This window comes from Halichondria panicea, chromosome 4, assembly GCF_963675165.1.
Source record: "Halichondria panicea chromosome 4, odHalPani1.1, whole genome shotgun sequence".
Classification (NCBI taxonomy): domain Eukaryota; kingdom Metazoa; phylum Porifera; class Demospongiae; order Suberitida; family Halichondriidae; genus Halichondria; species Halichondria panicea.
This window is the reverse complement of record NC_087380.1, coordinates 4,150,592-4,177,927: the sequence shown is the minus strand read 5'-3', so window position 1 is coordinate 4,177,927 and position 27,336 is coordinate 4,150,592. Positions and strand designations below refer to the sequence as shown.

At 41.3% G+C, this 27,336-nt stretch overlaps 1 protein-coding gene across 2 annotated transcripts; it reads left to right on the top strand.

Annotated features, from left to right (window-relative positions):
• Positions 1 to 1,311: 1,311 nt before the first annotated feature.
• On the top strand, positions 1,312 to 25,403 carry LOC135335469 (sacsin-like). Of its 2 annotated transcripts, XM_064530974.1 has the most exons (11): positions 1,312 to 1,461; positions 1,569 to 1,859; positions 1,958 to 2,239; positions 3,068 to 3,090; positions 3,351 to 3,387; positions 4,346 to 5,037; positions 6,458 to 6,494; positions 6,789 to 6,878; positions 7,192 to 7,322; positions 8,865 to 9,123; positions 12,533 to 25,403. In XM_064530974.1, exons 2-11 carry the CDS (start codon positions 1,775 to 1,777, stop codon positions 25,270 to 25,272), a joined length of 14,376 nt encoding a protein of 4,791 aa, XP_064387044.1. In that variant the 5' UTR covers positions 1,312 to 1,461; positions 1,569 to 1,774; the 3' UTR covers positions 25,273 to 25,403. The 2 variants fall into 2 exon arrangements, with proteins under 2 accessions (XP_064387044.1, XP_064387045.1); XM_064530975.1 differs by lacking the exon at positions 6,789 to 6,878.
• The last annotated feature ends 1,933 nt before the right edge of the window (positions 25,404 to 27,336 follow it).

Below are 27,336 nucleotides of genomic sequence, written 5' to 3'. Positions count from 1 at the left end.
TTATCTCTGCGTGTACGTATAAATCATTAATTTTTGTCTAACTTCGATCCTGATTATAGCGTTGCAAAGAATTTTGTCCTTTACCTTTTGCTTTCAAAAGAGTAGTATAACACTTCTTCTTTCACTTTCTGCAAGGTACACTTCAAGGAAAACGCTTATTCAGTGATTATATGGTTGTAAAAACATCCTTGTAGCAGTACATCATTGAAGTGTAGTGTAGTTTCCAGGTGCGCATTCGTAGCCAAATGGCTGTTGCTATGCGCATTTGGTGTCATTCAGTAGATGACAAGGTGCACATGACTGTCAATAAGCTCTCATGTGACTTAGATGAATAACTAAGCAGTTACCATGGGTATAAACATTGCATGAAACAGGAAATAACATTACTTCGAAAACCACACCCACATTTCAATATTTCATTGAATTCTAATTACAAACTAAGTGGTAGCCTTGAAACAGCGGTGAGTTACAGAAAAAAATGAGCTCCAAAAGGCTATCCACTAATAATGCAGGCTCAATATACATGCTCTATGATAGACTTACCTCCCACCTACGAGTACAGCAGACCTTCTCCTCAACTGAAGCCACAAGTGCGCAGCTGTGCAAGAAAAACAACACTAAAAGTGGCCATTTCTGCAGCTGGGTGCCGTTGCAGTGAGTGAACACGAATACTCCGTAATCTACCCGTATACTACCTACGTTTCACATCCACGGAGTGTACAGTATCTATGCTGTAATAGACTAGTACGGTAGTACCGCAGGACAGACTATCTAGTGTCAGATCTAGCTGCTAGCCAAAAGAAAATGTCTCTCTCCAAACTGCAATCGAGTTCCTTTCAGTGTCCTCACATTGGTGCCTCTCCAAACCGGTATCATTCACCGTCTCAGAAATTTTAGGTGCAACCTCATATACCTGTACCAATATTAATTTTTGTGATTGTCTCAATTAAAATGTCAATTTTAAAATTCATTAAATATTACTCAAAATGCACCAGAATGCACCAGCAAGCACCATTCAAAAAAAATTTCCCGGGGGAGAACCCCCGGACCCCCCTTTATGAGTCTGGCCTAGCCTCGATTCAAGGCCGATTAAAATACGTATTTTAATCGGCCTGGAATCGAGGCTAAGTCTGGCCTGACCACTTCATATTTGCTTCCTCCGGCTCTGCAAACAAAGCACTTTCACTTGACATTTTTTGCTTTCATGCAAAGTCTATTGACCATGGTTGTTAAGGCTAGTTTGCTTCCTTTATGAATACTGTAAAACAGGGATCCAAAAGATGTTATAAGAGATGCATTTCCTGTCAATGTATTTACCCACAAAAAGGGGTGGATAGATATGTGGCCATGAATGGGCTAGGCTAGGCTAGTGCATGCTGTGGACTCTAAATAAGTGTGGAGTTGATATCACAGGGATGGCAGCCACGTAAAGCTCCCTGGATCATCAGATAGACTTACACGGTAATGAAAATTAATGGCTATCTATATAGTAATTATAGATCTATAATTTATATATCTAGTCTAGTCTAGGCAATGGTGTTGCTTTCAAACTGTATATTTATGCCCAGTATCAAAGATCGTGGCAGAAGATGTTACCAGTATAGACTATATCGTGCATTAAAGTCACTAGAAGCACCAAATCAAGGAACACAGTTATACATCTTGTAACTATTACAACGAACACCTTGCCGGCAAAGAAAGACAAATTGTTGATCAATCGTGAATTGATCACAGTCACACAGTTTGTTTTTATAGCCCCCCTTCAAATGTGATCATGATGATAGTTGTATTACTTTTCTCTCTCTTTCATCTCCTATTATTGGCTGGAGATGTGGAGATAAACCCTGGACCTGGACTGGGTACGTTTCAATTTGCTGTTGAATAAAATAATACTATGGTTAAGTTATTATTGGTTCACATAATACAATATAATTATACTATTGTCATTGTGATGCAGATACTGTTCTAACTCTCTCTGACATACTTGAGGTGTACGAGAAGGCACGGAGTGCTAGTCCGAACTGGTTCAACTTGGGACTAGCGCTGAAACTTGAGTATACCGACTTAACCAACTATCGGGAAACGTACCATGGTGACAATGATGTGTGCCTGCGTGAAGTCCTAGCTCTTCGACTACAGTCCGGTACTCTAACTTGGGGAGACGTGTGTACTGCTCTCAGGCACTCAACAGTGAAGAGAAATGATGTAGCTGTGGAGATAGAGAAAGTATTCATTGAAAGTAAGTGGCTACATTGTATTCAATGCAACAGCATGCATAGTGTCGTAGGATCACTCAGTGACTGGATCAGATTCACTGGGTTTGTGATCCCGGACACAGTACAGGGTGCTAGGATTCAGTGAAATTCTATTATAAAATCCGCGGTGACTCCCTTCTGTCGTGGGATCCATACTGGCGTGTAGGGCATAATTATAATATAAGGACTCAGTATATTATGGGGGGTTATAGCACTGATTCCTATAATATACAGTGACTCCATGGGGGCCAATAAATCCTCTGACACCCGTGTCGGATGCAGTGACCCCCCAAATAACAGAAAGAGAGTACTACTGTGCAGCGACAGTCAGGCAGCTCAGACTGGATTTCTGCAAAGGCCATGCATGCATTGTCATTGTCATGGAGGCCTGCATGGAACGTGTTTGTTGTTGAATTATATATATATATATTATGTATTATATATAATTATATAGTGCGTGTCTGAACTGCTGCTATTAGCCTGACTGTCAAGTATAGATCTATAGTTCATATAGCTCATAGTATCTTTCTATTGGAGGGGGGTCACTGAATCCTAGGACCAATAATTTTATTGTCCGAGAGGTCACTCTATCTAATAGGCCTGTACACAATATATAGACACTCAATGCGCACCCAATGCGCATTGAGTGTCTAGTGTGGAGTGTGGACAGGCCTTAAGGATCCAGTGACCGGGGGTGGGGGTGACTAAAGCGTTTCATGTATGCATGCATGCGTCTAATTTTGACTATAGGCCTCTCTATATAATGTATATACTAACTTTTCACTATACCGTGCATGCACACATAATTATAGGTTGTGCGAGAGAGGAACTTGAGGTAAAATCAATGCCCTTTTAAATCATTATACAGATAATTATTTTGCTGCCTGTGTGCAGTCTAATGTCTGTATATACATACACATGCAATTACATAACAGTGATATTATAGATCACGCATTTAGTATAATAAGAGCATTCATCCAAAAGTCCAAGTCCAGTACCATGTTGCTGTTCAGTATAATTATAGTGAGAATAGAAATTTATACTCGTGCAGTGTTATAACTCATACGGCATATGCACATAATTATGCACATGTAGAGACCTCGAAGCACAAATGGAGGTGATACATCATGTGGTAAGCTATATACGCCATGCATAGGATTATCTAATTAAGCGTACATGCATGCAGTAACAGTTATTAACGGAAATTTCGAAATAAAAGTCAAAATAATAATTATACCTCAGTGGTGCACCGAGGTATACGGTAGTGTGTGTGCGTGCGTGTAACTGCTCTACCGTAGCAATGCAGGTGCAAGTAATAGCTTCTATAGGCCTCTAGCCTTGGATTTTGACTCGTGGATTTGCAAACTAAAGCCAGTTAAAGGCCATCAAAGTCTCAGTTTTTAGACTCTTGCATAGCAAAATCTGTAGTTATGGCTCGAGACGTAGCCTACGGTAAAGCTGAGTGTGTGTCTGCATGAGTGTCTGTCTGTCTGTGTGTGTATTCCAGCTGTAATAACTGCTCAACGGTTGCAATGCGACGAAAACTAACAGCTTCTATATATAGGCTTCTAGCCACGTTCTCTTGGATTTGATTCGCGGATTCTCGAGTTATGTCTAGTTTGACTTACAGTCTCACAGTGACGGCTGTTACAGAATCTTTCATAGCATCATCTGTTCGCACAAACTTTAAGATTCCACGAATCCAAGAGAACGTGGCTAGAAGCCTATAGAAGCTGAGCAGTTACGGCTGGAATACACACACACACACACACACACAACACTGACACAGTCAGCTTTACCCCAGAGGAGTTCTGACATGAGTACCTCGATTAGGCTAAAATTGAGTTAATTAGGTCATGCAACAATAATTTGCTGATGAATTTTACACGTGACTTAGCCTAATCAAGCCTATAATCGAGGTACTCGTTTCATACCTCATCTGGCTTTATACCATATCCCTCGACGGCTACGCCTCGAGGCATAATTATACTGTGCATGCACGTGGTCTAACTGATACATAATTTTGATACTTTTATCATCAGCCATGTACAATCGTAACATAGTATGTGCGCTTACATATTTTCTTGCAGATCCAGACACTACAATGTTAGAAGGAGATTCGATATGGATGGAAAGGAATTTCAACGCTCTAGTGTCTCAACTATGTTCTTCACTTGAAACTCGTAGAATTACAAAAGAATCTGTAGTTACAAAAGAATCTGTAGTTGCGTGCTTGATGGGCCTTAACTCTCTAAAGAAAGTATTCTGTGGAGGAAATCAATGTGTTTTTAGAGCTCAAAGAAATAATCTAGATCGATGCTCAACTATCCCAGAAGTTTGGCGAATTATTGGTGACTATTTTTCCTTCTTCGACTATGATATTATTGAGCAGATAACAAACCAATTAGGAACGGACAAGGATAAAGACAGTATGAAACTTTACAAAACCAATTTTGTTAAGTATGCTAGGAGGCGACTAGTGAAAGGAAATATTAGTTCAGGCTCCGGAGAAAATCTGATTGTAAAGCTTGATTCTACTTACGATGAATGTGAAGTGAGTCGACTGAAGCTATTCGAGTGGAATCTATGCTCAATCTTGCATTTAAATGAAGGTGTTTTAAAGCTTTGTAAAATTGATGATGGCTGTGTCGAGCTCACATTTTCATTACCGATCCAGTTCATAACAAGTGATATCTTTCCGCTAAAAGCTGATCAAGAACATGCTCTGAAGAGTCAAGGAGTCATCGACCTACGCTGTGGGAATACTCATTATAAAGCTGAGGTGATTTATACCCAAATTGTTCTCAAGGGACGTAATATCTCAGTACTTATAATTATTGTCTGCAAACTTCGATTCTAGCATATCTGATTCAGTACATTATATAAATATAAGGGGGTTTGGGGGTTTGTGAGTGTACAAAGTGTAAGCTGTAATAATAGTCATGTATATCTATATAATTATAGCTATAATTATAGATCTAGGTTAAGTGCCAGAAACTTCACAATTTTCGAGTTGTCGGCTACACTTTTCTTTGTTTGTTTTTTACTCCTGTCTCGGTGTAGCCTCGAGACCAGGCCGATTAAAATACGGCCTGGTCTCTATTGCATGGGTGATAGTGCACATGCGCGAACTGAGTTACCCAGAATCTGGGTAACTCGTATACTTTATAGTAAACCTTTGTAAAATTATACCGTAAACTAGTTTGTTTACTAGTTTCTTTCCGTATTAATTTTAACAAATACTTGTCTCCTGTGAAGTTTTGGCTTATGCTCTCTTATTGCGTTGTCGAGAAGGCTTGCTAGCTAGCTGTGGCCCTCTATGGTGTTGTCGAGAAGGCTTGCAGACTAGTCTGAAGCCAGAAGAAGCTCTCATTTGTACAGAAACCAAGTTCAAAACATCACACGACCATCCAACTATCATAGAGGTAGATGAGAGCCTCTTCTGGTTTCAGACTAGTGTGCAAGCCTTTTCGACAATACCACAGAGGGCCACAGCTAGCTAGCTAGGCTACAAAGCTTCATATACATAGTAGATAGTACATGGGCGTGTATGGACCACGCCTATGATTAATTACACATGCAATACCAGGCCGTATTTTAATCGGCCTGGTCTCGAGGCTAGTCTCGATGTAGCAGGTATAGCAATGATAGTGTTAACTACTACGACTCATAAACTAACTTACAAACGTACGTATAGTGAATTCTCTCTGTACGTTCTTATATAAAAATACCATATGTACCGGTACATGTATAATCCCACACCCAACATTCTTCATTGAACCTTTGGGGAACGGTCATTATACGTTAGCAAGGGCATATAAAAAGAAAGAGGGCATGCAACTGACTATCAACCCTTTACGTGCGAGCAGAAACCAAAACCACAGACCGGATACATGAATAGTATATACGTACTGTACACAAAAGTCTAGTGTTTTCCACCGCCACTTTAGTTTTTGCTCGCAATTAAGCTGTTGCATGCCCTCTCTCTTTTATACGCCCTTGATTTAAGATAAGGTTATTATGCCAGTGGAGTATAACTCATGTATATAGACTGATATAGCTTGATTATGTAATGCAACATTATTGCTCTGTCCATAATTATTGTCTGCATGTTTCTAGCTTATACAATACACTGCATGGCTTCAAGTGTCTACATACATTTTTATGACTGAATGTAGTAACTCTCAATATAAATACTGTAGGGCCTGAAGGGTGAAGCTGGCAATGCGTCGCTTTCAGGTGAGTCTTTCATATAGTATTGTTGACAGGATATTATTATTAGATCTACTTTTGTGAACCAAATAGAGGCGGGGTGAATTTTCCTCAATATTATGAGTTGTTTTTTCATTGTATAACTGTAATATATCCGCCCTGGAAGCACCAAGAAAGGCTCAGAAATCTCTTTCCCTCGGGCTCAAAATGTATCTATTTAGCTGTACATTCCTTGTGTATGAGTATAGTAGGCAGTCACATGCATGCAGACAAAATTAATATGCACAATAGTCATGCATGCTCATCTGTATCCTCAAGTAGACGCTGCTGTAGTGTCCTCACTTGCTTCTCAAGAGCATGCTTTTCAGCCTGTTTTAACTTCATCGCATCCTCAAACATCTGCGTGTGTGTGTGAGTTGGCGGCTGTGTGTGTGTGTGTGTGCATGTGTGTGCATGTGTGTTGGGTGGGTGTGGTCTAGAATACGGCATTTTGTTCTGAAGGCTGCATGTAGTTATGTAGTGTATACACTTACATCATTCTATCTTGTGCACACTGCTCATAACTGTAATTTATGTCAGTAAAAGCGTAGAGCGTTATGCGTTCCCGGCTTATATGGATTTTATGTACAAACTGTGGTCTGTTTTACTATGAGCATTTCCCGTATAAGGAATCACAGTGCTTAAGTATTATGTATTATTCTATACATACGTATCCTCCATAAAGCACACTTCAAGATGGCTAAGTCAGAGGCTAAGTCCGAGGCTAAGTCCGAGCAGTTTGGACTGAGAAGGCCTCCCCTGTCTGTTACTATAAAAGGCATCCTAGAGAGGTACCCTGACGGACAAATTTTCAAGGTAAAAACTGCTGGCAATGAAAGCACTGCGGGTGCTGATGACTCGTATAAAAGTTAACTTATTTTCTAAATCAAAAGGGTAAAAGTTATTAGTGCACAAAAGAAGTTAAAACTAATTCACCATTCAAGTAAAGGTGAAAGTTTTTACTTTTATTTAGTGCACAGTGGCAACAGAAGTTATAATTTTGCATGCAGAGAAACCCAAGGAGTGGGTAATGATTAACTATGATTGTTGTTAAAAACGATCGACTAAAAGTCCAAGTCTAAAACGAATGGCCGCACTAGCCTCAAGAACAGCCGTTCGTTAATCTGAACGCTTGGTCCAAAATCCAATGTAGAAGCTCGTTTAGCTGAGTCAGCGAGTGGTTAGGCTTGAGTAGTTGTGAACATGATTGGGGTGACCGCAAACACAACAATACTTTAGCTAGCTGCACGTTACTGTAAGCATCATGCATAATGATATTCACGGGCAAGTATGGCGTTCTAGTGCAGAGCTAAGTACTGAGTAGAGTAGCAACACTCCATGGACAAGTTTTGCTATGCACTCTTCTAAAAAGGCTGGAATGGCATTCCAAGTAAACAAAATTAGGCATAACTCAGAGAACAAAGCATTATTTTGCAAATCCACGAATTAAAATCCAAGAAAACATGACTATCTTACTTGAGCTTCATTAATCCTTGAGCAGCTGTGTATAGCAGTCTATACACACACACACAGACACACAAACACACTACCGTATACCTCGCTTGCGCATGCACCGAGGCATAATAACATGTGTGCATGATAGCTCGAATGCCTTTTTGCATGTGGGTCAGCCTGTACACTAATGGTTGCACTTGCTGTGCTTCATTCTGAATATTTTTCTGTGGGGGGCATTTTGATAGACTTAGTTGACGCCTTTTCGACACATAGAACGGTTGCTGACATTCAAAAAACTATTTTCATGGCACAATGTCAGAATAGAAGGTAGTATACTGACAGATAGCAACATTATAAACTTTGACCTCAATGCGTATCCACCCCTCCTTGCTCAAATTGTGATGCTACTATACATGTATACACTAATACATGCAGTGTCGATTATTATCGTAATTATCTGTATGAGAATATTGGCCAATTTCATAGCAAACGCCCTCGCACATGCGCATAAAAGTGCCCACGTGGTTGGAAAGCTATATATGGGATATTTAGCAGAAGCAGCTAACGCTTCAGCATAGCCTAGCAGTATATAGCTTGCTACTTTGGTGGGCAACTGTAAGACATTGAGACGTGGTTCATTGGTATCCACCAGATGTCCAAATGATGGTATTCATGCCACTTTTCCATTAAGCTCCTCCAGTAATCCTTTTGAGCGAAACAAAACAAGGAAAATGTATGTTCAGTACAGTCTCGTAGTACGTAATTGAGTACGTGTAAAGCTTGGTGATTATATTTGGGAATGAAAGTACCAGTCCTATAACTTATAAGTTTTGTGGAAGCACCATGTAAAGTAACCCTTTGTATAATTATAACCCTTGAAATGATCATAACATGCTTGTGTAGGAGATGATCCAGAATGCCGATGATGCTGGAGCTACAACAGTGTGGTTCTATGTTGATGAAAGACAGCATAGCACTTCCAACCTCCCTCATCCTGACTTGGCCATATTCCAAGGCCCTGCTCTTGTAGCTGCCAATGATGCCTGCTTTACAGAAGAAGACTGGGAAGGAATACAGAGCTTGCAGCAGAGTATCAAAGCGGAGGACCCCTTCAAAGTTGGAAGGTTTGGGATTGGATTCAACTCTGTCTATCATCTCACAGGTGAGTTCGTTATAGTCAAGTGTTACACATAACCACTGGTTTGTAACTACTTGTTCTCGTTGCAAAATGTAGGTACTTTAGTTTCTCGATTAAAATATTGTGCAGTGCATTTGATAGCTCAAATATCTATTCTGGCCTTATCGAATATGCGCATTTATTAAAACAGGTAGCTTTTGAGGATCGATTAGGTGAACTTAGTATTCAAATTGGCCTCCGTATTATTATGATTACTCAAAGATTCGTTTTTCTTTCTGTTCCATTCGTGTGCATGCTTTCTATCAGCACAGCTGGCGTCTCTCTTACTGATGTGCTTTTCAGCACACTACCTTCAGCGTGGAAGGCTATATAGATCTAACCAGATAGATAAACTTACCAATTGGCATGCATGGTAAAGGGCAAATTGTTTTGGGCTAGCTCCATGCAATCAGCACATGAATGTAGAGCATGCGCCACTATTCGAGTAATGTCTATAAATAAAAGCACTCAAAGGATGTTGCAAACGCTCGATTAAACGTACCGTAACTAAACAAGTACATGTGCGTTTAATTGAGAGAATACAATACCCAAGGTGCTTAGAGTGGTATATTTTCAAATTTTTTTTTCAGGATACACCGCTATTTTGATGTTGACCCCATAACACGTGCAACCCTTGGTATTGATACGTAGCTGTATGCATTTTAGGTTGGTTGTAAATGGCGTGGCTTGACGTGTATTGGGGTTGTACTGTAACCAGTTTAAAAATTAGTGTCGTCTTGGAATGAACTGTGATCGTTTTACACTCTGTGTAGTTAAGGCCTGGGTCAGGCACTGATAAGCAACATTTAATGTAGATTATTGTTAATGAGATTCATAACCATTATTAATGTTATTCATTGCAATTGATGTCACGTGCTTCAAGAAGAAGTCAAGGTACTTGCTTAGCTAGCTGCTGGAACTATTGTACAGAATCTTTAGCAACAAATGCGGTGGACTTGTACAAGGTAAGACTAGTTGTTTAGGCCCTCAAAAGATAGAGTAGGTTGTCATGATTATATTTCCAGCAGGGGAAGTCAACATGTGCAAAACTGCCTTAGCTATACTGGCTTCTTTAGCTCTGACAGCCACTCTAGAGGTAGGCTATGCTGTGTATCTCAAGAATACAGTAACTCCTACTCTTCCCCCGCCGGATATTAGTACCTAGCAATGATAAGTTCATCTAGCCTTGTTTTTGAAGCTTGATCTTAGCATCTTCATGGCCGCATTTGTAGTTCTTCTTATTAAAAGTGGCATGACGTCATCACCATTTTTGGGGCTAATTAGCATAATTGAATTAAGCTAATTAATTTTTTGGAAAAAGAAAACATTGAGCTTCATTTTGGATCATTTTGATGCAGCATACACTGTATATTGCAAATAATACAGCAGTATGAACATAGTGTTAAATTTTGGTATTTACAGCCAGACCCGGGCCTTAACTACGCAGAGCATACAGCGGTGACCATTGTATGTAAGGAAGCCTATAGGTATAGTAGTATATAATTATCTCTATTATGAGTATTATGTGCATTATATCGTCTTTTTTTAATTACAACGCTAACCACACACATTTTTATGATTTTTTTCAACAGCGCACATGCAAAAATATTATTCCATGCAGCATGGCCCTTAGCCAATTGATAGCAGGGGTGGATCTAGGGCTGGGGTTGCAACCCCACCAAATAATCAGCTCCATGTACCCTCATGCAGTTTGATAAAACTGAGGGTGGAGCTGAGTGTTCGCAACCGCATGAGTACAGAGGTGTAGCTAAGCAAAGCACTGTCCAGTGGTTTACGTACAAGCTGTAAAATATGAATAGCCATACACAGGTAGTAGATATAGGTGTGATAGTATAGAACTGGCAGCTGCTGATTGTTTTGCTCATTAATGAGAGCAATGATTATCTCGTGTAGTATATAGATCAGCTACTAACTCTAGTATGTCTTAGGTGAATAGCTATTTCAGTATGCAGCTAACAAGATCTTGAGTGCTGAGCTCAACCGGATTTTTATGCCTCGGTGCGCATGCGCAAGCGAGGTATACGGTAGTGTGTCTGTGTGTGTGTGTGTAGACTATTTCAGCTGCTCAAGGATCAATGAAGTGCAAGTAAGAGTTTCTATAGGCTTCTAGTCATGTTTTCTTGGCATGCTATTTGTGGATTTGCAAAATAAAACTTCGTTCTCGTGTTATGCCTATAGTTTTGCTTACTTAGAATGCCATTGCAGCTTTTTCAGAAGAGTCCGTAGCAAACCTTGTTCATCGAGTGTTACTACTCTACTTAGTAGTTAGCTCTGCACTATAACGCTAGCTATTGGTAGCTGCAAGAGTGAGAAAAGAGCTACAAGGCTCTGCTGACTTGCAGCCATTAATTTAACTTTTGGCATCGATCGTTTTTAACAACAATCATGGTCGATCATTACCCACTATTTGAGTTTCCCTGTGATTGCATGCAAAAATGTTCATCATGATAAATGTGTGTATAAAAGCATGGATAGAACAGTTCTATGATAAAAGCTAGCTATTAGTAGTTTTATGTGATGTAGCTTTGGCACCTCCACCGAGGCATCAGCACCCGCGGTGCTTTCATCAAGTAAGCTTTAATAATTATAGAGTCAGGCACGGGGGGTGCTCAAGCACCCAAACCACCTCGCCTGCCTATGCCCCTGAATTATAGACTGCATGTGTTCCAGGTCCATATACCAGCTTCCACTACATCATCACTTCCATGTCAGGATAAACTGTGCTCAACATTATGTACACTGTATTAATTATAGGGAACATCATCACAAGACAATCCTTATGGAAATGCACTGTAAAATAATCATTGTCCCCCGAAATGCATGCATGGACTGTATGTATGTAGGGTAAGGAATTGAACATCACCCTTATAGTCTTAGGCCAGCAATGTGAACAATTACTAGGATTGAATGGCCGAGAAAACCACTAAAATTAATAGTATGTGGAAAATTACCAGCCAAAAATTATACTAAATCATTTCAAACGACGGTACATGAATTATAGACTTGTGACAGATTGGAGTTATGCTCTCGCCGGATTTCTTGTTTCCACGTATTTTGGTGTTTCCCCCGGCCAATCCGAGCAACTTTTAACTTTTCATTCTAGTCGGAGTATAATTTATAAGCTTCAACTTGTGCCTTAACCATGCAGCCTATTTTGCTTTCATGCATGCATGGTAAGACAAAATGAGTTATTTTAGCTACGTTCGTATAAAAGAACTAATCTTGGTACTTGCTCTTGAGCATTTTGGTCTGCGCATTTTGGCTATATTCTCATAACCATGCAATTACATCATGTTGTGTGCATCTGGTATACACTAAATGACTGTAATAATTTTAATTTATTTTATATATGCTAAAATTCTCTCTGTTTTAGACCTCCCAATGATTGTAAGTGGAAATCGCTTAGCTTGTTTTGAACCTCAAGAAAAGGTTTGGAAAGGTGAAGTTGGGCAGGCATTCAGTTTGGCTAGCCTTATTGACCAGTCATCTGATTTTATTACCTCACTCCATGGCTTGGCCGGTTTCGATAAAAATTCAGCCCAATATCAACGAACTATTTTCCGACTGCCATTACGCACAAAAGCATCCAGTCTCTCGGACAAAATATACAACACTCAAAAGCTACAACTACTCCTCGATGCTCTTAGAGAGGAGGCCAAGTATTTGCTTCTGTTTTTGAAGTCAGTATGCAAGATCCAAGTAGTGCACATCTCACAGAGTGGTCAGCACAGCATATCATTCTGTGTGGAAATAAGTCCAGCTAGTTTAGCATCAGTTACTTCCAAGCGTAAATTGTTCATGCAGCAACTTCGGCAAGCTCATTCTGAACAGCCATACTCGATTTCCCGTGTAATTTCGTTCACAGCTACCTTCTCTGTAATTGTGACTGACAACAGTCATAGGAAGAACCAAGCTGGCCAGAGCAATTGGGTGATAGCTAACAGTGTCGGATCAGAGGACTCTACAGTACAAGCAGCTGCAGCCAAACAGTGTACATTTCCTTGGGTCGGCACAGTTTTGGAGCTAGGTACTAGTTCTGTTGGGGGTCGAATATTTTGTTTCCTTCCTATGCCAATGGAGGCTACATCTGGACTACCGGTTCATGTCAATGGAACATTTGGGCTGAACGACGAGCGACGTACTCTAAAGTGGCCGGGAATTGAGAGAAGAAACGATCCTACAGCAAATTGGAACAAGATTCTTGTTAGTCAGCTCCTCCCACCTTGTTATGCTATGCTTCTAGTAGAGGCTAAAAAGTACATTTCTCATGATCAGTTCTACAATGCCTGGCCTGATGTGAATATTGTAAACAACCAGTTTTCTGAGATTCTCCATCCTTTGTTCAGTGAAGTGTTTCAGCAAGCAGTTGTTTGGACTGAGAAGATCAACACAATTGAAGTTGTTGGGAACTGGATTCTCATCTCTCAAGCAACCTTTATCAGTGAAGACAGCAGTCTTCCCTCCATTGTGAAACGATTTCTCACCAATTCTTCTGTGTATCTAGTCGAAGTCCCTTCAAACATATGGAGAGCCATGTATCACGCTACAGTTGGTGTCACAAAGGTATCTCCCATGTTAGTTCGCTCCAAACTTCGGACTCACTCTGAAAGTTATTCTAACATTGACCCAATTGGCAAGAGGGTGATGTTGACGTACTGCCTCTCCGACAGTTGCTACAACGATCTCCAAGGTTTGAATCTTCTACCCCTAGCAAATGGTAGCTTCACTAACTTTGATACGACTTTCGAACAACAGACAGTTTTCCTTTGCTCAGATGATTATCCACGATCCCTGCTCCCTAACTTGGACCACTTACTTGTCGACGTATCAGATTATACAAAGCTTCAACAAGGTCTATATTCTGTGGCTGATAGTCAACAGACAAAGCTCCGGCTCCTCACTGAGAGAGATGTTGCTAGTCTCCTCTCCCAGGCTCTACCCTCAAGCAGAAACAGTCTAGTGTCTATGCCCCACTCTCAGATTCCCTCCACTTGGCTTCAGACGTTCTGGAATTGGCTGCAAGAGAAAAATCTACGCCATTTTGCTAAGCAGATTCTAGTTCCTTGCTACATCTCAACCTCCAGCTCAACAAGAAGCTTTTGCCTTGCTCCCCTTAGCAGCGTGCAGGATGTGATTTATGTCCGCAGGTATTCGTCTTGCTCTAGCGATTTGCTCTCTGCTATCTACAAAATGAACATCAGAGTTTGCCTACAAAGTGAATTTAGCTATATACAGCACAAGCAACTTTCATCGTACATAAAGCAGGTAGACGCAAACAACTTGTTGGATGCCATAGGATCAACGTCAAATTACAATCGAGTTGCCTTCACAGCACCGGAAGCTGATAGCATGAGAATGTTTCTTGTATCTAGCACATATACTCCTTCTATGATGAGAACTAATGTCTTAAAGAACATTTGCATATTCTCATCTGCTTCAAACTCATTAGAAAAACTTTTTTCTGTGAACACAACAAAATCGAAATCAGTAGCAAGACAGGTTATAGGAGAACCTAACAGATGTGCTTTCAATGTTGCAAACCTGCCTTCAAACCTAATTATTCTGTCCAGGGAAAACTACTATCAGCTGCAACTATTGACATCCCTACGTATCTCGTTTCTATCTGATTTCAGACTTCTTGTCAATCATGTGTTTCCGCTCCTTAAAAACAAGACTTTCCCTGACCACCTCATCGACAAATTAATGCCTGAAGTATTGGACATGTTCCAAGTCCTCAACTCCAGAGAGTACAATATGGACAGTTACCTGCAGAGCTTGCAATTCGTCAAAACAACTAATGGACGAAAGAGTCCTTCTGAACTATTCACTCCTTTTGATGCTGATATTTTGGCTCTGTATAGCGGAGAAGATGTATTCCCTCAGGCTCCTTACAACACGAAAGAAAGAGTTCAAACTTTAAGAACATGTGGTCTCTGTGTTGCTGTTACCCCACAACAAGTCCTTGACATTATTTACTCCGTCAGTTGTTCTTTCAGCTCAAATCCACAACGTGTTGACAGCTTAAAGCTGAGCCGGGCCAAGGCAGTTCTTAAATACATAAGCACACCTACTTTTTATAACCAAACTGGCGGAAGGTATGTAGTAGCTAATGATCATTATCAAAGCTATACCTTCTCGACTGCTCTCAACTATCTAGCTACTAGCTGGAGCTGGCTCCCAATTCTCAGTGATAAGCCGTCTGGTTATCCTGAAGAGATTTCATGGAAAGGACACGGCCTCAACTCACATTTTATCTCTCTGAGCAATTCGATGGTTTTATCACCTTCAACGGAAAACACTATTCCCTGCCTAGTGGGCTCACAGGTCTACATTGTGTGCCCTGCAGTTGCCGATCTAATTGCCAATATGTTACCAGCTGACTCTAACAATTTCTCACAGAACGTGGTCGCTCACTATAAAGAGATACTCTCGCACAAGGATCAGCTCTCTGCAGATGTTATGAACTCGCTTGTTCTTCAAGTGTATGACTACATGAATAGTCGAGGTGTCTCCTATCTTGCTTCGTTGTACTCAATTACAGAGTGGATTTATATCAAGAAAGAGAAGAAGTTTATAGCACCAGATTTAGTAGCTTTAAAACAAAACTCCACCTTCAAGCGTGACCTTGAGCCATACATTTACGTTCTACCCGACATCCTGTCTCAATACTCAACACTCTTTGGCTCAGCTTCTAGAGTCGCAGAGACTGTTAGTCAAGCCCAGATCGTTTCCGTTCTCAAAATGATCAAGGACGATGTACAAGCTAATGCTATTGAACAATCAGATGCCTGGAGTATGATCATGAACATTCTAAACTGGCTCACAAACGATGGAAATAGTAACGTTCCTGACGAAGTCATGCCAGAAGATGTTCTGGTACCAGTAGAAACGGAGTCTAAATTGCCTCAGCTAGTTCAAGTTTCAGAGGTTGTGTACACGGACAATGAATTCCTCAAGGATTACCTGCAATCGTCAGAAGAAAAGGACTCATACCAATGTGTGCATAACCACATTTCTGCTAGCATGGCACATAATCTTGGTGCAGTTCCATTGGCAGAGTTTTTGGATATTTCTGAGGACGCATTTGAAGATGCTGGTCAACACGAACCACTCACCACTCGATTGAAGAATATCCTCCGAGACTACAAAGACGGACTCACTATTATCAAGGAACTACTGCAGAACGCTGATGATGCAGAGGCTACGGAAGTGAACATTTGCTATGACACTAGGCAGCATGAAACAAATAAACTTTTTTTCTCAGGAATGGCAGAAGCTCATGGTCCTGCATTAATTGTTCATAACAACAAGTGTTTTTCTGAAGATGATTTTACTAACATCACAAAGCTAGCTGGAGCAACCAAGGCCAACAAAGTGTTAAAGATAGGCAAGTTTGGAATCGGTTTTTGCTCAGTGTACCACATGACAGATGTACCGTCATTTGTTAGTCGAGACAAACTATATATCTTTGATCCAACACTATCCTACCTAAGAAAAGATATAAAGAATTTTTCTCGGCCAGGCAAGAAAGTTCTTTTCACGAGTAAGTTCATTGCCAATTCGCGTCAGCTCTCACCTTATGATGGCTTGTTTGGATTTGATCGATCTGATTACAAAGGGACAATATTTAGACTTCCATTCAGGACACACCCTAGTGAGCTTAGTTCTACCTGCTATTCAAATTTAATAGTCCAGGACCTAATATCTGCCATTAAGAACAGTAGCTCGACTCTATTGCTTTTTCTACAGCACGTGAGAACTATTACATTCCAAACGATCAGCCATGGACAAAGCACGCCAGAGATTTTGTTGAAGATCACTCGAGAGCGTATTGAAGCACCAATTCAACTCCATGCTGGTACTGAGATCAGAGAACTAACTTGCTTCGATTCTCTCTCTAATGAATCAAACAGCTGTCATTGGCTGGTATCACAAGAAAGTGAGACTGATGATTACTCCCAACAATACTTCACTGCATCAGTCTCCTGCCCACTGGGCACTCCTGGTAGCTACAGTGTAGATGCAAAATTCCGAGGAGAGATATTTTGTTTCCTACCCCTCTCTCAGAAGATTGGCCTACCAGTGCATTTAAGTAGCAACTTTGCTGTGATCAATAATCGCAGGGGGATCTGGACCTCAGACGAAGCCACCTCACTTACAGACAGAGAAGTCACTTGGAATGTTTCACTAATGCAAGGGGTAATTCCAAGAGCTTACTTTGCACATTTGCTAGCTCTGAAGGACTTAATGAATAATGGAGATATAGCCGAATATGTATTTCATTGTTTATGGCCAGATAAAGACATGCTAACTCAGCGCAATCCTTGGGAGCATATGATTGACACACTCTACTCATTGATGTCTGAGGAACAAGTCTTCTATTCTGCATGCGATAATCAATGGCTGTATTTGACTGACAGTAAATTCCTTGAACCCAAAATTCTCTGTCTTTCAACAGACTCATCTACTCCTATGTGTGTATTGAAAATTGTTGAGCATCTAAAAGTTCCTGTAGTGGATCTACCGCAAAACTATCACATATTTTTCGATCTTGATGATTACACTGTGGGTGAGAAAGAATTTATCGACCTTTTCTTTCAAAGCATTGACAGTTTAGCATCCATCTTTACTGAGAGGAATAAAGCCATCCAGTACATGTTAGAGCAGTACATGGCAAACATTGATAGACCAGGTGGTAGTAACTTAGGATATTTCTTTAAGACTTTCCCATCGATTCCGTGCTGCCCACATGGAGAGATTTTGCGTAAGTGCAATGAGATTATCGATCCAAAATCCAAGTTTTCTGATCTATTTGACGAATCTGATGCTCTTTTTCCTGTGGATATGCTCGTTCAGAGAGAACTATCTGCTGCAGGCCTAAAGAATCTCGGAATGCTTAACAATATTCTCCCATGGAACATGCTTTTGGAACGTGCAACTTCTGTGCCAACACTGTACCAGAGCAGTCCAACGAGAGCAATGACAAGAACCTATTTAGTCATTTCTGCAAGTACAGCTTCTACAGAAGGTGACATTGGTCTGTCTAAGATCCCCTTTCTTCCTGTGCTAACTAAGCCACCTGACTACTTTCTTCCATGGAAAGAGACTGGACAGCGTCAACTTATGTGCGGTGAAGATCTTATGATTCCGTTTATTACACCCTCAGATAACATCAATGTGGAGGTGTCAGGGTCGCAAGCGATATTTGTGAACAATTCCTCCGTAAAGGATGGTGGATGTGGACCAATAGATGAAGATGCTATTCAGCTGCTAGGAATAAGAAGTGCTCCAACCTTTGAGGAGGTTGTCTTGCAGCTCAATAAATTGATTGAACTGTTTTCATTACAAGAATGTACAACGAAACTAATTCAACTGACAGATAAAATGTGCCGCAAAATATATGAGTTCTTTAATACTATCCTGGCTAACACTGATAACACTGATGTTCAGAGCTTACGAGAACTGGCATGCATTTGGACGGGAGAACAATTCATCACCATTAGTGTTGTTGCTACAAAATGGAGTTTGAATGGACCCTATCTATACCCTCTACCGGCTAGCCTCTCATTTCATACATATCTCACCAAGCATATGAATATAAAAGAGGAATTCACTATGTCAGATATTCAGATTGCTCTTGCTAAAATGAAGGAACAATTTGGCAGTGAGCCAATCAGTGAGGAATGTCAGAATGTGTTCAATCAACTGCTTTCCCTGCTTATAAGCAGTGATGCTCCTAAGGATATATCAATCATGCTTCCTGACGAGAACTACGTCATGCATCCTGCTAGCGAATTGTCCTTCAATGATGCACAGTGGGCCCCAAAGGAGACTAAGTACACTTATGTGCACGGGAATTTAGCAAGAGATGTAGCTACAAAATTCGGGGTGGTACCTATTAGAACACAAGTTCTTGAAAGATTTTCTACAACTGCCAAAACACATTTCAATGGCACTCCTTTTGGTCAGCATGAGGAACTTACACGCAGGATCCAAAACATTTTAAAAGGTTATCCTCTTGATATCACAGTCCTGAAAGAGCTGCTACAGAATGCGGATGACTCAGGGGCAACTAAAATGTATGTTATTTTGGATAAAAGGACTCACGGTGCAAAATGTATCTTATCAGAAACCTGGGGCAAGCTTCAGGGCCCAGCTCTTCTGGTTTGGAATGATAGCGAATTTTCAGAGAAGGACCTAGAAGGTATCCAGCAACTTGGCCTAGGTAGCAAGAGATCTGATGATGAGACAATTGGTCAGTATGGCATCGGTTTCAATGTAGTTTACCATCTCACTGATTGTCCAAGTTTTATCACTGGAGGAGAAACCATGTGTATACTGGATCCACACTGCCACTATGTTCCAGGAGCAACTGCAAGTGATCCTGGAAGAAGGTTTGACAATTTGGTTAAGGATGGGTTCTGGGACACATTCAGTGATATGAAGGGTGCTTACCTCCAGAGTAGGTTGGAAAATTGCCCGCCAGAGCTGCAAGAAGGTGGATCTTTGTTTCGTTTTCCTCTTAGACACACTCCTGAGCTGGTAGCAATGTCAAAGATCCTAAAAAAGGATACATTCGCTAACCCAAAGCCTCTAAAAGCAGACGATATGCATTCTTATCTCAAAGACTGGGCTCCTGGCATGAAAGAAGCTATGCTCTTCCTCAACCACATTACAGAACTTCGCTTTTTTGTCATAGAAAAAAAATCTCACACAATGATCACATTGAGCAACTATCGCACAACGGTAAATCAATGTGCCCAAGTCTCTCGTGTTCAGCTCCATAATGCACTCTCAGCCTTTAAACAAGATAGTTGCACCCAACCCACAGTGGTACGCTATCCTATTACCATTTCCACAGTCACACACAAGAGGGGAGGGGCTGAGCAACACGTCAAAGAGAATTGGCTAATACAACAAGGGGTTGGAGATATTGAAAATGAACATCAAACATGGAAATACATTAGTAACATAAAGCCACGACATGGTATTGCAGCTCCTATTTGTGAGGCAATAAACCCGGGGAAAATGTCAATCTCTGGAAAAGTATTCTGTTTTCTCCCTTTGCCAGTGGATTCAAATCTACCCGTGCATATCAATGGGCACTTTGTCCTCGATTCCAATCGCAGAGACTTGTGGCACTCAACAGATTCCTGTCATGAAGATGACAGAGCAGCATGGAACAGAAAAATCTTTGAAGCCATAGCCTCATCTTATGCTAACCTTCTTGAGCATGCTCAGCAGTACTATGTAACCAAAAATGTTTTCAAATCAATTCATGATGCTCTTGATTCTCTCAACAAGTACTACAGCATATTCCCTCACCCTTCCTCTGATAAATTGGAAAAACGTTACCTGTTGTTAGCAGAGAGTGTGTATACCAAGTTTGTTACTCATAACTCCTCTGTACTGTCTGTTGCGTACAACTCTGAGACTGCTGAAACCAAGGCAGTAAAGATTAATTGGTGTCCTATCAAAAGTGAGTTGTCTTCCACTCAAGTTTACTTTTGGTCGCCTACTTCATATGTGGAGGGAGATTATGAAAGGAAGTCCATTAGGCCTTTACTTGAAGCCATTGGCATGCAGCTCACTGCAGCACCATCAAGGCTGAAACGTCATCTAAACAAGGCTATCGACGATAAGGCAACAAAACTACAAGAAACCAACCCTAGCTCAGTTTATGCTTACTACCAGAAGTTCAATGTACAAGCAATCAAAACTGAAACAGGTGTGAATGCATTCCCCTGTGCTATTGACTGTACTATCTTCAAACGAGCAGAAGTATTCAGACGGTTCACGGACTATTTGCTTCAGGCACCAAAGGAAAAAGACACGAAGATAACTGGATGGGTATTTCCAGACAACAATCCTTATGGGTATCCTCTTCTTCTTACAGCTGATAGTATTCTTAGAAACTTTGAAAAGCATGAAAAGGTGCTAAGATCTGAATTTTCTGGTTTGTTTAAAACAATGCTGCACCTGTTCATACACCCAAAACTACTTAAAGCTAATTGTAACATTGAATATTTTGCTGAAAACTCCGACTATGAACAGCTCGTCAGTACAATTTTAGCTTCTGAGCTTCCACCTGAACTACAAGCATCTAGAGTACAAGATTTTGATCGATACATGTCTGAAAACCAGTTAAAAGAACTTTGGAAATGTTTTTCTGGCGATGTTGCGTTTAAATCAAAACTGAACAACATAGTGTTAAAACTATGGGCATTAATCCCAACCAATAGAGGCCACCTATATTCAACATCAAGCAAAGTGCTTCCTGTCTATCCACTATCAGTAGCGTCAGATGGGAGAGAAAAACCAGCCATCACTCCAGCTGAAGAGTCTGAACTATACCATGTACTTTCTACCCTTCAAATGCCCTTCATTGCACTACCATTGGGTGTTTCTATTCCATGTCCTCGCTTAAAAGATCGTAAAGCTGTCCTCAAAAACTTGTACTTCCTTAACCAGGAAGTGTCCTTATCAAAACTAGTCACCAAAGAAATGGTGAAAGTTATATTTGACTTTGCTACAACAATTGACTTCAGAAGTGATCCAGAGAGTCTCAATTACATAAAGTCCCTTCCTTTATTTGAGAATGTTGATGGAGAATTCAGTACTGTTCAAGGAAAAACAGTGTTTAAGTGGAACACGTCTGCAAGTACTGTCGGGTACAAAAAGTGGATTAAACACTGTGATGTCATATTTCTTCATTGTTCTGGTGCATGGACTGCTATTGGCTCAGCACAGTTGGCAATCAACAGCATTACTGGCGAAGGAATTTATTCACAGTATATATTTAAATTCTTTGATTCTTTGAATGAAACAGAGCGGTATGAACACCTCGAGCACATCAGGGATGTTCTCTTCCGAACAAACAAAGCAAACTCTCAAGAACATATGTACAAGAGAAAAGAAACCAGGCAGTGTTATTTTACAGCAAGAACATTTATTAATTTGTTGGAAGCCCTTCCATGTATTAGTGAAGGTGATAAACCATTGAGACCAGTTAGAGACTTTTGTGATCATACTTTACCAATCTTTACAACTTTTCGAAAGACCTACAGATTTCTTCCAGCAATATTTACTAGCAATTCCCAGGTGTGGAGCAAATGGAAGCACTTTTTTCAACAGCTACATCTTAGACAGACCCTCACGAAGGAAGAGTTTGTCTCTCTGTGTCAACTCACTGCTGAGAGCCATGATGATCCGAAAATTGCATCTCAAGTTTTACTTGAGCATTACTTTTCTGTTGAGGTTGCCGAGAAGGGCTGGACCAACGACCTTAATTTCAATAAGCAAGTATCAAATATTGCCTTTGTACCAGCTCAACAGTTACCACAACTGAGCTGGATCAAATCCCCCTTCCGATTTGCTAATCCCGGTCGACGTATTAATAAAAGAGATGGAAAAGTGGTGGAGCTAACAAAAATGAATGGTGCAGCTATGCTTGGTCATGATCATGATCATGAACACTGCTTGTGGACAATCATGCCCATTGTGTCATTGCCAATCCACTACTTTTCACACAGGACCTCTCTTTATCAATTAGGTGTCACAATTGAACCCACCATAGAACAGGTCGTGAACAATCTCAAGAATATCTCTTCAATGGCAAAGTTCACAGGTTTGAAACTTTTTGATAACTATCCTCCTGCAAGCCAGCCACCTGAAGATGTTACTACAACATTGATGGAAGTAATTGAGTGTCACTTTACATTCTTGCAAAACAGCTTGACTTCGCTGTCAACGCATCATTTGACGCAGTTAGAGAATATCCCGTGCATCCCTGTTCCCAGTACTGCTGATAAGGATAACACACAAAGTTGGCAGGTTGTACTAGTGAAACCTTGCTATGTCCTCAGTTGTACCGTTGAAGGTCTCCACCCATTCCTGCATTCTGCTCCTAGTGAGCTCAACCCAGCATTTTTGGGATTCTTACAGAGCATTGGAGTTGATGGTAGTATGGGTATCAAACATTGCCAACTTGTTCTAGAGACAGCCTACAAGCAATCACAAGGGCAGAAACTCGATGAAAATACAAAAGCGTGTGTTGTTCAGGCACTGAAATGTCTCCATAAGTTTTTAAAAGAGTCAGATCACACACAAAAAATTTCACCTCTGTATCTTCCATCAAATGAAGGCACATTGGTACTTTCCACAGAATTGTTGTATGCAGACACTACAAGTCTTTCGGGTCACGCTTTGAAGACAAATTTAGATAACACAGGGTATTCCCTAATCAACCTGACCCCTTTGGTTAAGTATGGTTTCTCAGAAAGCCAATTCTGTGAATTGCTTCCAAAACTAGTAAGACCCAAAGGTATGTCTGAATTATGTGAACAAAAAATTATCCAAGAATTCAAACACTCCATAGAACCTAATGAAGTGCACAAGAAAGTGGAGAGAACACTATGTATGAAGATCGAGCTGCCAAGAGTGATAAATGCTGTTGTGAATGCAGCAACAGATACGGTCAAGGATTTTGTTGATGTTTTCACAGAATTTGTAGCAGGTATTGATGTAGTCACAGTTAAGCGGGTGCAGACTCTCATTACTTTGAGAGACACTGGTGCACAACTTGGACAACTCAATTTATCTTTCCATCTGCAACATGAGCAGAAGGATTCTAATGAGCGACTGTGCTTGTACCTTGATTCCAACATTGATCCAGATAGTGGTGTTGATGACATTGTTAGAGCACTTTCCAAGAAGCTAATTAAAATCATTAAACACCTTGACCCGAAAGTGAATGATTTTTCTTCCTCAGAGATGGCCAGGATCTTTACTTCGCTTTTGAGGCTTCAAACTCCTGCTCAATTGCACAGTGTTCTCAAGCAAGAGGCTATTCCATACACTGCCACAGATAGTGAAATTCAAATCAAAAAACTTTCTGTCGAACTTGGCAAGGAAATTCCAACAGAGTGGCACCATCGACTAGACCAAGCTATTGACAATGTATTTCATCCTGGAGAGCTTGTTGGCTATGAAGATAGTGACGATCACATCATATTTGCACAAATAATGCACTCTCTACTTCCTAAAGAAGGAAATCTTGATTCTGTACAGCGTATTGACATGAGATACAGAATCTACACAAGCCTATTAATGGATGATGAAGGAATTGAAGTGGGAATTCTTGAGCTGTACAAGTTTGTAAGGGGGCTGAAATTTCCCAAAAAAGTTAACGAAGCTGAGAAAGATACCGTAACATTCGAAGGAGAAACTGAACAAACTCTATTGCACACAATTCTCCAAGAGAAAGATTTGGAAGAAGTTATCAGTGATCTTAAAAAGCAATTGGACGATGTTTGGAGGCTGTCAGAGGAGGATCGGCGAAAGGCCATCAAGCGTCTGTACCTCAAGTGGCATCCAGACAAGAATTCTGGCAACCAAGATTTTGCTGAAAAGGTATTCAAATTTCTCATTTCTGAAATTGAGGCACGGAATACTGGAAGGTTTCATACAGATGATCTTAATGAGACTGCTAGAAGACACAGAAACAATTTGTTCAGAGAACACCACGCACACACACAGTATGAGTACTCTTCATCCAGTAGCAATGCACGTGGAGCAAGTAATTCCTCATTTTCGAGGGGTAGGGAATTTGGAAACTCTGGGTGGGGGACGTCATCACAGCACGAGTCTGATCCATTTGGTGAGGAGAATGTACGGCCTCAGCCTAAGCCAGATGAAGGAAAACGTTGGCTCAAACAAGCTGAAGCTAATTTTGATTCGCTCCGGACACTGTTCGACAATGCAATAAACAAGTCTCAATTGTGTGGAGATGTATGTTTTATTGCTCATCAAGTAGCAGAGAAAGCTCTCAAAGGAGGCAAGTACTTTGTGTGTGGGTTAGATGCTAACTCTCTTGTTAACCACAATATCAGCACTCACGCATATGGTCTACAGTCTGAACGTCCTGGAGAGACGCATGGACTAGTCAATCACACAACCCCCTTGGAGAAATACTACCTTGACCCAAGATACCCCAATCGCTGGCCATCTGGTATTGTGCCAGCTGATATGTACAATTATGAGCAGGCCGAGCAAGCCAAGGATCATGCCGAGGCTATACTGAGAATTATCAAGAACATTATAGATTGTGTGTAGAGAATCAGAGGACATTAGTATAGGTAGGATAATGTTCAGCATAACTTATAATTATATACCTAGATCTACCATGCATTACAGTGACTGCAAGCATAATTATAGTTTATCAATAAATATTATGTAAACATTGATTGCAAAACACTCCTCAACAAAGTCAAAGGCCAAAATTACTAGGCTAAAACTGTGTTCTCCATTAAAGGATATTCCACTGTGTACTGCAGTTCACACTGATGTTCTATAGCACATACCTTGGTTTTCATCTATAGCTGTGCCAATGTCTGAAATATGGCACAGTATCTGGCATTGATAGCAGCACAGTATGGCTGAAGTTAAACCTAAAGCCCACCCACCTATACCCAATACCTTATTGTTACTATTATAAACGGGTACGCCATGCGCTCTCAACAACAACTCCGCAATAGCCACGCCCATTATTGGTTTCATTTCTGATTGTTCTTACGCAGTTTCGGGTTTTTTGTCGGCCGCTTGGGTTTTTTAGTCGGTCGATCGGATTTATTGTCGGCCGCTTGGGTATTGGTGGGCGACTCGCGATGACCCTTCTCGGCTTCCGTAGCAGTCTACATACCTTTTTTTTTTTGCAATTTAATAATGATTTTTTTTAAATACACCAACGAGTAGAAATTTGGGTGAAGTACAGATGAGTAGAATATAATTATTTACACACTAGTTAGTAAGTAGGTGATTAGCCTAAGTATGCCCATCCAGCACTGGTGATAGAGTGGGAGACGAGTATGGAAGCGTTACCTCGCCGTAGAGCTATACTCACTCTCCCAAAGAGGTGTTTGGTGGTGACTATGTCTCGGTCCGCACCTGAACGTAGACGTCAAGAGATCCAATTGGGAAGGAAAGCGTCGGCCGGGCGAGAAATGGAATTTGGAACCAGTCCTAGAGTTAGCAGCAGACTGAGCAGCATTAAAAACGACATCTCGGATGGCGTTGTGACGGCCGCTGTTGCCCCCACATCCCACCTGGTGGTCGCCAAGGGAGTCAGCAACACCACGACACTCGGGGCAGGTGAACTGGTCATTGTGCAGTGGGACCAGTAGCACAGGCATGAGCAGAACTCACGATCTTGGAGGTGAAGTCCAAGTGAGGGAGAGGGGATTACATTTAGCCAGTTGTGAGCGAGGGAGTCCAGCCAGTGCTCGTGGCCTAGTGGTGGGGGCTGATGCTAACAGGGTGGGGGCTGATGCTAACAGGCTCTTAAGCACGGATTCATCGATGGCAGCAGAGAGGGCTCCCTGTCTGAGGGGAAATCGATATCATTCAGAGTCTGCTAGTCAGGACAAGCAGAGGAGGAGGCAATGGCCGACACTGTTTCATCTAAGAAGATCGATGGGGGAGGAGAGCGGCCTAGAAGAGGAGAGCGGCCTAGAAGTCCTTCAACCAAGGGAGCTGAGCGGAGAGAGGAGTCCAAGTATGCATGAAGTGGGGCGCTACGCAGCCCAAGTCCTCCTTTTACTACAAGGGAGGGATGCCTTCTGCCACGACCAGACTGATGAAGGTCCACCCAGGATACTCTCAAGAGCCCTCTGGATGGAACAGTCAAAATCATGCGCAGTAGTGCAAACGTGGCCCGGAGGACTGAGACAACTTTGGGAAGTGCAAGACATGAGCGTAGCAGAGTGGTTTGTGCTTGAGAGTCTTCAAGGGTGTGGAGAAGGTTCAGAGAGAGTTTGATCTTGTCTACAAGAGTTTGAAATGTTGCATCGCAGAAATCAGGAGGTCTGACTGGGCAACCAAAGGAGTGAGAAGCCTTCACGGACAGCCAGGGAAGGGGTTGACAGATTCATCAGCCTCAGCAGGAACAGGCCAATTCCCGGACCTTCTCTTTCAATGATCAGATAGGGGGTCGTTGGGGGATCCGATTAGGGTATACCGTCGTCCAAATACCACGCATTAAGGGCCAGGCCAGGGACTTCAGATTGAATGATAGGTTGGAGGGTGAGGGCAAAACCAAGGGGACCTAAAGGATCTCCTTGCTGAACTCCGCTGCAGCTGAGTAGGGAGTGGCTTCCCAGCAAGAGGTTGGGCTGGCTGGAG

Excerpts from the sequence above, each read along its gene's own strand:
- LOC135335469 (XM_064530974.1), top strand. The coding sequence starts at position 1,775 with ATGATGATAGTTGTATTACTTTTCTCTCTCTTTCATCTCCTATTATTG. Across the intron at positions 2,240-3,067 it reads AGAGAAAGTATTCATTGAAA|GTTGTGCGAGAGAGGAACTT; the intron begins GTAAGTGGCTAC and ends ACATAATTATAG. Across the intron at positions 3,091-3,350 it reads GTGCGAGAGAGGAACTTGAG|AGACCTCGAAGCACAAATGG; the intron begins GTAAAATCAATG and ends ATGCACATGTAG.